Source organism: Pelobates fuscus, chromosome 4 (genome assembly GCF_036172605.1).
Source record: "Pelobates fuscus isolate aPelFus1 chromosome 4, aPelFus1.pri, whole genome shotgun sequence".
NCBI lineage: Eukaryota > Metazoa > Chordata > Amphibia > Anura > Pelobatidae > Pelobates > Pelobates fuscus.
This window is the reverse complement of record NC_086320.1, coordinates 120,427,569-120,441,275: the sequence shown is the minus strand read 5'-3', so window position 1 is coordinate 120,441,275 and position 13,707 is coordinate 120,427,569. Positions and strand designations below refer to the sequence as shown.

General features: G+C 36.6%; 1 protein-coding gene across 2 annotated transcripts in view; it reads left to right on the top strand.

The window, feature by feature from the left end:
* LAMA1 (laminin subunit alpha 1) overlaps positions 1 to 13,707 on the top strand; it is a 173,839-nt gene that overhangs the window by 110,129 nt on the left and 50,003 nt on the right. For both annotated transcript variants that reach the window (XM_063451545.1, XM_063451544.1), the window contains exons 34-40: positions 1,646 to 1,744; positions 2,831 to 2,942; positions 3,506 to 3,668; positions 4,134 to 4,344; positions 4,998 to 5,114; positions 5,200 to 5,363; positions 5,746 to 5,884. In XM_063451545.1, coding sequence (XP_063307615.1) covers positions 1,646 to 1,744; positions 2,831 to 2,942; positions 3,506 to 3,668; positions 4,134 to 4,344; positions 4,998 to 5,114; positions 5,200 to 5,363; positions 5,746 to 5,884 — 1,005 coding nt within the window. The remainder of the gene's footprint in view (positions 1 to 1,645; positions 1,745 to 2,830; positions 2,943 to 3,505; positions 3,669 to 4,133; positions 4,345 to 4,997; positions 5,115 to 5,199; positions 5,364 to 5,745; positions 5,885 to 13,707) is intronic.

The following is a 13,707-nucleotide window of genomic DNA, read 5'->3' as shown; positions in this document are numbered from 1 at the left end:
AAAAAATTAAAAAACTGGTGCAAATTGGCACCTGCTTATATTGGAGCTTGGAAACCAGTGTTTGATCAGTCTATTAAATGTAATTCTCACGTATACCTTTGCACAGAAAATACTTTTACTATTTTATACAATATCAAAATGAATGCATTGTTATTGTGCTTCAAATGTTTTTAACATAATGTAGAAAAGGGGGAATGTTGAAATTATAACTATATTTTACAGCTATGAGTGCAAATTAGAGTTTATTAACTTTATTCTGTTTTATAGACAGTCAAGTAAACATTTCCTCCACTGTCGACAAATATAAAGGGCTTTAATAAATATAAATTGTATTTCTAACGTTCAGTCTTTTTATCTAAAGAATAAATATATTTCTCCAACCCCTTAATCGTATTGACAAGTAATGAAATTATTCTTTGCAGACACTGTAGCCGATAATGTCCAGATGGAGACACGCAGATGAGATTTAATTTGGGATATTTATGATGCTAGAAAAACAGTTCAAATTGAATTTCCAGTGAGGGAATAGTTACTCTCTCTGTATGGTGTATTTTAATCAGGTCTCATTACCGAACGTAATGTTCTCTGATTGCCAGAGGCTACATGGAAATATCATTTTAATATGCTCTAAAATTTAAGTATGCCTTCAAGAAAGAGCATGATTGTTTATCGATTGATAACACGATAGAGTAAACATAGCTGCACTCATTAAAAGGACCCATGAGATTGTGAAAAATACACTTCTATTTATCATAATAACTTCTTTTCTTATCACCTCTACTTGGTCTGGATCTACATTCAGTATTAGCTAAGTTAAAAAAAAATGAACATAATGTTAGATTTTAAGCAGTGTATATATATACTGGAATATAAAGGAATATAAAATAAATATATTATTAAAGGGCTACGCCACCCTCCATGACCACTTCTGCTTTTTGAAGTGGTCATGGTGGTAGGAGTCTGCATGTGCAGTTTTTCAGTTTGAAACACTGCACATCCAGAGTAATTGGCACTTGTGTGCCGAGGGCAAGTTGTACCCCCAGCACACAATGCCTTGGCAGCCTGGAGCTCTGTTGTTGATTCTGTGCTTATTTTACACTTGTTGTCAGCGCATCCTGCTTCCTGGTTACAGATGTAATGTTTGTATCACCATGTATGTACTCTCCCTTCCCTCTCTACGGCCTTCCCACCCCCTGATCCCATCATTCATTTTTTTTTTTTACTCCCTTCTTCTACATTCCCTCTTCCTCTCCCCTCTATTTTCCCCCCTACTCTTTCTGGCTCAAATCATGTGCATGCGCTCTGAGCCTGCTAGTCTGTCCAATAAAAGGTTGATTGATTGAAAGCACATTGGCTGCTGTGACATCAGGAGGGGGCTAAATTCTAGGTAAGTAAAACTTTGAAACAACTTTATATAGCCATCAGGGAGGGGCATAAAGAATAGTGCCAAATAAGGCCATACTAATTTTATATATATATATATATATATATATATATATATATATTATATATTCATAAGGGTTTTTAAAACCCAGCATAGTACAAATAATGGAAATTACAGTTACCTTTATACTTTGCATTTAGACTGTGTTTTTTTTTTTTTTTTTTTTTAAATCGATGGTCATATATTTGGACTCTTTTGTAGGAATCAGTACCAGAAAGAGCTAGCCCTTTAATATCACTAGACGAAACAATGGAGCAACTGACATCAGTCTCAAAAGACACTAATCGACTCGAACAGCAGGTTAGTAGATACCAATAACCTCTGAATCTATGAAAGACACTGTTATTTTAAAGCTTTAGTAGCCTTTTTAAGGTAAACTTTGTAATTTTTCAAAATACATTTTACCAATCATATAGGATAGTCCTTTGAAAACAGAAGTAAGAAGGATTCTTTACTAGATAATGACCAGCATTAACAGATGTTTAGTTCCATTTTACAAATAGTATTGTGACACTGAGTCTATGAGATGAACTGGTGCCTGGAGTCTGTATGTGCAGCATTTCACTGTGAAATATTGCACAAAATGAGGTTATCCCTATTACTGGCAGAGGTGTAACTCCACCTCTGTCATCAGCCTGGAACATCTTCAGTAAGCACTGAACAAGAGTTTAAGGTTGGCTAATGTCAGTTCTGTGCAAATGTCAATGCACAGACACTCATTCATTGGCTGAGAGTGCTTAACTGATGCTTTCAGCCAATGAGTGAGCAGTAGGATTGGCAACTGCTTTTGCAGCTCTGCAAAAGCCGTATGTTGCAAATATGACTACAGAGAAGATCCAGCACCCAGCAGGACCAGGTAAGAGGGCAAGCCATTGTAAAATGATGCCTGAGTACTCCTATCAGTTGATAAAATGAATACCATAAAACTGGGTAATAGTAACAACCCCTGGTTGTTGGTCTAAGGTAACATCCCCAGTACATATCTGAAAACCAGAGTAATCTGAATGTACCTTTCCTGGTTAAATACTTTGGTATTATTATTTTCATCATATTATTAGCAGTATCAACCACTGCAGTGGTTATGGTGGTTATAGTAATTTAAGTACATCTAGTGATCTGCTTAAATGAAACACATTTTTATTGTTTGTAATTATTTGTTCTCAGTGAACTCATATGGGGCTATTCACAAAACCAGGAATTGTGGAGACTGACCAGGGATATTCAAATTCTAAGCCATAATTCAAATCACCTATTTTTCCAGCAATGTTGCCTTAAATCCCTGGTTTACTGAATGAATTCCTGTAAAGCATGTAGTATATTTGTTGTAAAGTTGGATTCTCGTAACATTGTATCTAATTCACAAATTATTATTTTTTTCTCTATAAGATGGAACAAATTATATACAATGGACACACTCTGAACAATGCTACCATCACAACCCTGAATAAGAGTCAAGAATTATTGGGCTTTATTGACAAAATGCAATCAACCATCAAATGTAATGTATTCATAGACATTCTGGCTTATCAATGTCAAGCATGTATCACACCTTAGCATATACGTTCCACTGGAGTAGTTCTACATGGGAAATAGAACAAGATGTATTTTTTTATGTATATTCTTAAGTAAAAAATACTGGGAATTCAGTGTCAATTTTAAAATTACAAAACTTGTAAAAGTCATTTCTGTTTTCAGATGGCTATTTTGGCCTTAAATTAGAAATTCAATTTGCATTCACTCAGAATTCTTGAATAGTTATATCTGCTTTATTGTGTGCTGTACTGATCTATGGGGAAAGGGAGACAAAATGCAGTTATGGGTATATTTGTTGGCAATTTCACTAGCACAATATACATTTTAAATTGGGAATTCAGTGCAATCTAAATGTAGTGTTATCATTCAGGTTTTAACTACTCTAACATTTGCATCTTATTAAATAAACCCCACAAAGTATAAAATGTATTACGTTGAATAAACTTGCTTAAATTGAAGGAAATATCATGCAACTCCATTGAGTCATGTAATAAGGAATTGCTAACTATCTTTTTTTTTTTTTTTTAGTTCTTGTGGAAGTGGCAGAAACTTTTAACGAGACAATGAGCACAGACACCCAGCTGTCCGAAAACACAATATTAAATTATCAAGATGACGTTTCATTTATGCTTAGTTCTATGAGATCAAAAGATTTTGGTGATCAAAACCAAAATGCTACTAAAAACCTAAAGTAGGTATTCATTTATTTCCATATATTATAAAGTATTAAAATGCAAATAATGATGTCCGCGCTTTTAAGAAGAAAAATAAATAACTGCATTTTTATCATGTGTATTATTCAGATTGAAATCATTATTCAGTGCGTGCATGATGAATAATAAAAGGATGATTTGCAATATTTAAGGAGCAAAAGTACTTTCACAAAAAGAAAATAATATGCGGACTTGGAGATACAAATACAAGTTACATACACTGCTCTCCATTTACTTAAATATAGGACACCAAAGCTTAAATATTAGTGTAGAGTAAGATCTTTGGGGTTTATATATTGTAGTAAATTGACTTCAAATTTGTCATTCCTCATCAAGATCATATCCAATATGAAACATCTATGGGGCCATCATTTTGTAACCATGTCATTCTTAGCTGTATACTATATATTGTAAATGCACTTCTTTATTTTTGGGTTTATTAGAGCTTCACAAGGCCTACTGTCAAGAGTTCAGAAAGAATATGAGAAGCCCCACATTGATTTAACAAAGTTGAAAAATGGTCTTCAGGATACTTTCATCCTAGAGAACGGCAAACTGCTTGCGGCTAAAGACTTGTTACATAAGGCATTGACGAACACCAATCACACAAACCATTTGCTGCTTCTCATGCAAAAGTATCTGGCTGATTTAAATGTAAGGTTTTTCTTAATTTCATTATTAACCCATGATTAAATCTGTAGCAGCAAGGTTATTCATCAATAATTCTTGCTAATTATTGCTTCTAAATAAAGATGTAGATGAAGAAACAAAAAAGTGACAGTCTATGCTTTGAGAGTAGTAGGTGTGTTTCCAGGCCCATCCTTTAGCAGGACCATTTTGTTAACCCTGTCTTTATTCAGGATGTCTCATTATCAGCCACTCATTATCTGGTTGAAGACAAAAATTAGACTTTATGTATTACATAGACTATATTTATGTACTTTATGTATCACATTTTAAGTTTATAATTTTGAAGCTAAATTGAGTTGATAAGTAAAATGAAAAGTATTGAATTTTTGGGCTTTTTTTTTGGATAAAAAATAATAATTATATTGTGATTGATATTTATTAATATCAATAAATGTTAAACGTTAAAAAAATTAAAATTCATGGGTTGCACACCCTAATGAAATTTCTTCTACATAACAATATTAGACATGTGTAAATATCCGTTCTTTGAATACGATCACTTGCAAAATAAATGGATGATGGGATCTAGAACTTTTAAACAGTGATAAAAATTATGTCAAGTATTTTATGTAAGTAGAAAATAAAAAAAAAACATTTTGCATACTATCCCTTAACAGATGAAAAAGCAGAACCTCCAAGAAAACAAAAATCGGTCGGTGATGTTGATTGAAGAAGGCATTGGGCTGGTGGATGATGCAGTTTTGCTGGCAGAAGACACCGTTAACACAACATCAGTGTGTATTACTGTCCCACTGAAATAACTAGAGACATAGATATTAATGTATTCCTTATTTAACATTGGGAATGTTTCCTTCACAGGCTTTAGAGACCCACGTAGAAGAGCTCATTCTCTGGAATGCTAAACTGAGACACCATGTAGATGATCTGGTTATGCAGATGTCCAAAAGAAATGCACTTGACTTGGTTTATAAGGCAGAAGATTATGCAGCTGAGTTTCAAAAACTTTCTGCATCACTTAACAGGTGGGAATAAAAACATCAGTTCCTATTGAGTAAACATAGTATTATACTAATGTACATTTTCTATCAAGTTAAATGTTTCACTTGTCCACATTACTGCTGCCCTCCTTAACTTCAAATTCAGATTTCCATCTGGATCAGCAGGCTATTAATAATGCCCATGTGTCTCCTTTCCTCAATTTTCAAATGATGGCCCTTTGTTCTTTGTGCTATTATGTTAATAACCAACTTACTAAGGGGACATTTTCATGGCTTTTGAATATATTTTAGGCAATATCCAAAAACATAGCTGTTTTGTCTAAAAGTGCTTTAATCGCTAAGAGAATGTGATTTTTTTTGTATAGCAAGCTGCATTTAACACAGCTGCCTACTTGCTTTCTTTCAGTTCTCTGTTAGATGTAAGAGATGTGTCTTTAAATGCCACCAGTGCCATTCATGTTCACACGGATATCAAAACTATGATTGAGCAATCTCAAATCCTGGCTGAGGAATCTAACCACACTGCTGCTGAAGTGTTGGCTTTGGTAAGTGTGAGAGTTTTGAATGTAAATGAGGACTGTGATTAAAGGGCATTTCATCCCTTGCATAGGCTTAAAAATGCTATTTGCTATTTACTTAAAACATACCATTGCTGTACAATAGAGACAGTATTTCTAACTCATTGAAAAAGTCATTTAATGTGGAAAGCAGAGTTACCCGTTCAGCATTCCTCAGAAAAATATCAATGGATCCTCAAAATGTTCTGAAATAATAACTGTTAAGACAATAGTGAACGTAGAGGGTTAAATTGCAATTTAAAAGTGAAGTCATTCGGAATGATAATAAAATATTGAAATGACTAATCTAACATTTATATCCTTGAATATTCTATTTTGCAAAAAATCATCCATGCCTTTTTTTTACATTTATCTATAGAATCTAATAACACAATCTAACATAATTACTCTAAAAATCCCTTTCCTCAGATGTTGAGGTTAGGACTCTATCAAATATTCTGTACTCTGCCCTTGGGTTTTTACGCCCAAGATGCATTATCTTGCGCTTATCCACATTACATGTCCTGTATATATTTGTATAGTGTCTCCTAGGCACAGTGGCGTACGTACCGCGGTCGCAGGGGTCGCAGCTGCAACCGGGCCCGGCACTCCAGGGGGCCCGGGCGGCCCCCCGCGACCGGGTAGCAGCTGCCACACTTTGCGGCCCCGGCCCGTGCGGCAAACCGCCGGGGCCGCATGTCAAGGGGTCCATCGGGTGGCCCATGCTGTCATGGCCACCCGATGGACATGGATTTTAAGGGGGCCCGGTCTGCGCTGAGCGCTTAAAGTGCGCGACCGGGCCCCCTGTGATAACATCATCACTGCTGGGAGGAAGTGACCGCACGTCACTCCTCCCAGCATACTGAGAACCCGTGTGGGAGGAAACTGAAAGGAGGAGGGAGTCAGAGTGGGAACTCTGACTCCCATCAGGCTGAGCCACCACTGGACCCACACATGGTAGGAAACATTTTGTGTATTTGTGTCTGTGTATGTGTGTATGTATGTCTGTGTCTCTGTATGTGTGTATGTATGTCCGTGTCTCTGTATGTGTGTATGTATGTCTGTGTATGTGTGTATGTATGTCTGTGTCTCTGTATGTGTGTATGTCTGTGTCTCTGTATGTGTGTATGTATGTCTGTGTATGTATGTCTGTATCTCTGTATGTGTGTATGTATGTCTGTGTATGTATGTCTGTGTCTCTGTATGTGTGTATGTATGTCTGTGTCTCTGTATGTGTGTATGTCTGTGTCTCTGTATGTGTGTATGTATGTCTGTGTCTATGTGTGTATGTGTGTATGTATGTATGTGTCTCTGTATGTGTGTATGTATGTGTGTATGTATGTCTGTGTCTCTGTATGTGTGTATGTATGTATTTGTCTCTGTATGTGTGTATGTCTGTGTCTCTGTATGTGTGTATGTCTGTGTCTCTGTATGTATATGTGTGTATGTATGTCTGTGTCTCTGTATGTGTGTATGTATGTCTGTGTCTATGTGTCTATGTGTGTATGTCTGTGTCTCTGTGTGTATGTGTGTATGTATGTCTGTGTCTCTGTATGTGTGTATGTATGTATTTGTCTCTGTATGTGTGTATGTCTGTGTCTCTGTATGTGTGTATGTCTGTGTCTCTGTATGTATATGTGTGTATGTATGTCTGTGTCTCTGTATGTGTGTATGTATGTCTGTGTCTCTGTATGTGTGTATGTATGTCTGTGTCTTTGTGTATGTGTGTATGTATGTCTGTGTCTCTGTGTGTATGTGTGTATGCATGTCTGTGTCTCTGTATGTGTGTATGTATGTGTGTATGTATGTATTTGTCTCTGTATGTGTGTATGTCTGTGTCTCTGTATGTGTGTATGTCTGTGTCTCTGTATGTATATGTGTGTATGTATGTCTGTGTCTCTGTATGTGTGTATGTATGTCTGTGTCTCTGTATGTGTCTGTGTGTGTCTCTGTATGAATGTGTCTGCGTGTGTGTCTCTGTATGTATGTGTCTGCATGTGTGTATGTGTGTATGTGTATGTGTCGGGGGGAGGGGCCCACAGTCAGGGGGGAGAGGTTCACGGTGGGGGGGGGGCCCACGGATCAGTTTTGCACCGGGGCCCCATGGAGTGTGTGTACGCCACTGCCTAGGCAACTTTTTTTTTTATAAAGAAAACAAACCTAGCCATTCCACGTAACTAATGTTCCAGCTCCCTTATCTTGTATCTTGTCTCTGCACTTTTTTCTAGTTCTGCAGTTTCCTTCTTTAAAAATGGTGCCTAAAATTTCACCACATATTCAAGGTCATTGATTGTATAGAGTAAAAAATTATATTTTGATCACATCAATCAAAACCCATTTTAATACAAAAAAAGCACCTTGCTAACTTTTGCAACGGCAGACCAGCCTTCCTTTCTTCTGCCTAATTTGTGATCTATAATTGTTCTCCAGCCCTTTTCATTTAATATCATCCCTAGCTCAATCCCATTTAATGTTTAAGTTGCTTGTGGGTTCCTTATTCCAAAATGCATGACTTTGCATATATCTGTATGGAATCTCACGTGTTGCTTGCCTGTCCAGATCCTCCAATATATCCAAATCTCTCTATATAGAAGTTATATCATGCAGAAAGAAAAGTCCTGCGCTCAACTCCCATCACTACTGGGCGGCTGCAATGACTACAGTACACATCAGCCCCAATACATAGTAAAAACCAAAGAAAAATATGTTACTTGCGCTCTATCCTTTATCCCTATGTATTTTTAAAACAAATGGAGGTCTTTTAGTTACCTCCAATGGCCATGAGAGGATTGAGCCCACCTGCCACATCAAGGCAGACCCCCCTAGGTGGGTCCTAACTCTAACCATTCACCTTGCTTCCTTGAGCCTCTGGCAAAAATCTCTAATGAGACAGAAAGGGGTATTTTTTTATATACACCCCTATACATTATTAACCCTTAATAGGGAACACATGGGATGGGCGGCTGCATTGTAACAAGGCTGAGTAATACAAAAATTGGATACAAATGCAGAAAGAAAAGTCCTGCGTTCAACTCCCATCACTACTGGGCGGCTGCAATGACTACAGTACACATCAGCCCCAATACATAGTAAAAACCAAAGAAAAACATGTTACTTGCGCTCTATCCTTTATCCCTATGTATTTTTAAAAATACATAGGGATAAAGGATAGAGCGCAAGTAACATGTTTTTCTTGTATTTTTAAAAATACATAGGGATAAAGGATAGAGCGCAAGGCATTAGCATACACTAAACAATATGATATAATAGGCATAACTGAAACATGGTGGGATGAGACACATGACTGGGCAGTTAACTTAAATGGGTACACATTATTTAGGAAGGATAGGAAAAACAAGAAGGGTGGTGGGGTATGTTTGTATGTCAACCATGATTTAAAGCCAAATCTTAAGCAAATTGAATGCGATGAGGAAAATGTGGAAGCTTTATGGGTAAATATCTGCTTGGGGGAAAAGAAGGGAAACCAACTATTGGTTGGGATATGTTATAAACCACCTAATGTTAATATTGACGAGGAACAACAGCTGTTTGAGCAAATTGAGAAAGCTGCAAATCTTGGTAACACTTTAATTATTGGAGATTTTAATTACCCAGACATAAATTGGGACATAGGGACTAGTAGCTCAGCAAAGGGAATTAGGTTTTTAAACTTGTTAAATGACAACTTCATGTCACAACTTGTACAAGCACCAACTAGAATGGACGCTTGTCTGGACCTGGTTTTAACAAACAACGTTGATCTTTTGACCAACATTCAAGTAGGTGAGCACTTGGGAAATAGTGATCACAATATAGTGTCCTTTGAAATAAACTCAAAAAAACAAAAGCACATGGGGTATACTAAAACATATAATTTTAAAAAGGCCAATTTCAATAAGATAAGGGAAGCTTTACAATATATTGACTGGCATAAACTCTTTAGTGAAAAGAACACTGAGGATAAATGGATCATCTTCCAACAAATATTAGAAAGGTACATTTCTCAGTATGTACCATTGGGAAATAAGTATAAAAGAAACAAATTAAAACCAATGTGGCTTAGTAGAGAAGTAAAACAAGAGATTAAAAATAAGAAAAGGGCATTTAAAGCATTTAAATCAGACAAATCAGATGCATCTTATAAAAGATATAAGAAAGCAAATAATGCGTGCAAAAAGGCAATTAAACTTGCTAAACTTCAAAATGAAAAAATGATAGCTAAAGAGAGCAAAACCAACCCCAAAGCATTTTTTAAGTACATAAATTCCAAAAAACCCAAAAATGAAAGTATAGGTACACTTAAAACTGAAACGGGGGTGTTAGTTAATGAAGACCAAGAAAAGGCAGGAATTCTAAATAACTATTTCTCCTCCGTATATATTAAAGAAGAACCCATGGCAATAGATGTGCAAATGATTGCTACTAAAAACTTGCAGAATAATTGTAATTGGTTAACTCAAGACAATGTGCTGCAGCAACTAAAGAAAGTTAATATAAACAAAGCTCCAGGGCCTGACGGTATCCATCCACGTGTACTTAAGGAACTAAGTGTAGAAATAAGTGAACCTCTGTTTTTAATCTTTCAAGATTCTTTTCTTTCAGGAAGTGTTCCGGAGGATTGGAGGAAGGCAGATGTGGTTCCTATATTCAAAAAGGGTTCAAAATCCTTGCCTGGAAATTATAGACCTGTGAGCTTAACTTCTGTGGCTGGTAAAATATTTGAAAGGTTATTAAGGGATACTATTCAAGAATTCCTTGAGAAGAATATGGTTATCAGCAAAAATCAGCACGGTTTTATGAAGCACAGGTCATGTCAAACTAACTTGATTGCGTTCTACGAAGAAGTAAGTAGAAGTATAGATCAGGGTGTTGCAGTGGATGTGATCTATTTGGATTTTGCCAAGGCATTTGATACAGTTCCACACAAAAGATTAGTGTTCAAACTCAAGGAAATCGGTCTCGATGAAAATGCTTGTTCTTGGGTAGAACATTGGCTTAAAAACAGAATACAAAGAGTTGTCGTTAATGGTAAATTTTCAAGCTGGACAGAGGTGGCAAGTGGTGTCCCTCAGGGGTCTGTTCTGGGACCCCTTCTATTTAACATTTTTATAAATGATCTTGAAGACAGCATTGAAAGTCATGTTTCAGTGTTTGCAGATGACACAAAACTTTGTAAAATAATACAATGTGAGCAAGATATTACTTTGCTGCAGAAGGATTTAGATAGACTGGAGGACTGGGCACTCAAATGGCAGATGAAATTTAATGTTGAAAAATGCAAAGTTATGCACTTCGGCGTAAAGAATACACAAGCAACGTATACCCTTAATGGAAGCGAATTAGGGATAACAACACACGAAAAGGACTTGGGAATTGTTATAGACAACAAACTATGCAACAATGTGCAATGTCAATCAGCAGTGGCCAAGGCCAGTAAGGTATTGTCATGCATGAAAAAGGGCATTCATTCTCGGGACGAGAATATCATTTTGCCTCTCTATAAATCACTGGTAAGACCACATATTGAATATGCTGTGCAATTTTGGGCACCTGTTCTAAAGAAGGATATCATGGCACTAGAAAAAGTGCAGAGGCGGGCTACAAAATTAATAAAAGGAATGGAACATATCAGCTATGAAGAAAGGTTAACAAATTTAAACCTATTTAGTTTAGAAAAACGTCGCCTGAGAGGGGATATGATAACATTATACAAATATATTCGGGGCCAATACAAACCATTGTGTGGAAATCTATTCACAAACCGGACTTTACATAGGACACGAGGCCATGCGTTTAGACTGGAAGAAAGAAGATTTCGTCTAAGGCAAAGGAAAGGTTTTTTTACTGTAAGAACAATCAGGATGTGGAATTCTCTGCCTGAAGAAGTGGTTTTATCAGAGTCCATACAGATGTTCAAACAGCTACTAGATGCATACTTGCAAAGACAGAATATTCAAGGATATAATCTTTCAATGTAGGGTAATAACTGCTTGATTCAAGGATAAATCTGACTGCCATTCTGGGGTCAATAAGGAATTTTTTGTCCTAGCTTGTTGCAAAATTGTGCTTCAAACTGGGGTTTTTTTTTTTTTCTCTTTTGGATCAACAGCAAAAAACAGGTGTGAGGAAGGCTGAACTTGATGGACGCAAGTCTCTTTTCAGCTATCTAACTATGTAACTATGTAAGTAACATGTTTTTCTTTGTTTTTTACTATGTATTGGGGCTGATGTGTACTGTAGTCATTGCAGCCGCCCAGTAGTGATGGGAGTTGAGCGCAGGACTTTTCTTTCTGCATTTGTATCCAATTTTTGTATTACTCAGCCTTGTTACAATGCAGCCGCCCATCCCATGTGTTCCCTATTAAGGGTTAATAATGTATAGGGGTGTATATAAAAAAATACCCCTTTCTGTCTCATTAGAGATTTTTGCCAGAGGCTCAAGGAAGCAAGGTGAATGGTTAGAGTTAGGATCCACCAAGGGGGTCTGCCTTGATGTGGCAGGTGGGCTCAATCCTCTCATGGCCATTGGAGGTAACTAAAAGACCTCCATTTGTTTTAAAAATACATAGGGATAAAGGATATAGCGCAAGTAACATGTTTTTCTTTAGAAGTTATATCATGTTCGGACTGGATCACCTTACCTAGTTTTGTGTCTTCTGCAATCACCAATACATGACTTCCAATTCCCACTTCAAGATGATTTATAAACAGATCAAAGAGAAGTGGACCCAGGACAGAACCATGAGGCACTCCACTTTTGTCCAATTTGAACATTTTCCATTTACTACTGTCTCTTTAATCTTTAAGCCAGCGTTCTATCCAAAGAACACAATTTGTCATTTAAACCAAATTATTTTGGTTCTACTTGTAACCTTTTGTGTGGAACTGCATCAAATGCCTTAGCAAAATACAAGTAGATCACATCTACTGGACAACCCTGATTTATACTTCTACTAACTTCTTCATAGAACACAATTAAGTTAGTTTGGCATGTCCTGTCTTTCATAAAACTTTATTTATTCCTGCTAATTATATTTTTATTCAAACGGAATTCTTGAATATTATCCCCCAGCAGCCCTTTAAATAATTTCCCAACCACTGATGTTAAGCTCGTGGGTCTGTAGTTTCACGGGTCTGAGTTGAGCTTATGAACTCTTTTTTAAAGAGACACCATAGTCACCAAAACACCTTTATCTTAATTAAGCAGTTTTGGAGTATAGCTCGTGCCCCTGCAGTCTCACTGCTGAATTCTCTGCCATTTAGGATTTATATCACTTTGTTTCTGCAGCCCTAGCCACACCTCCCTGCATGTGACATACAGCGCCTTCCTAAACACTTCCTGTAAAGAGTCTTCTAATGTTTATACTTCCTTTATTTCAAATTCTGTTTATTTAAAATGTCTTATCTCTTGCTCTGATAATAGCTTGCTAGACCCTGCAGGAGAGTAATACAAGTTTCATTTACAGAGTACTAGAAAAAATGTTTAAAGTAAGTTACATCTGATTGAGATTGAAACCGTTTTGTTATCATGTACGCTGTGTCATTCACAGCCAGGGGAGTTGTGGCTAGGGTTACATTAACAGAAGCAAAAGTGATTTAACTCGTAAATGGCACAGAATTGAGCAGTGAAACTTCAGAGGCATGATCTATATACAAACATTGCTTCATTAAGCTAAAGTTGTTTTCGTGACTATAGTGCCCTTTTAGATATAGACACCACATCTGCTTTTCTTCAATTCTCTGGTACAGCTCCCGAAAGAAAAGAATGCAGGAAAAATTAAAAACAATGATATAGATACTTCTCCAATATG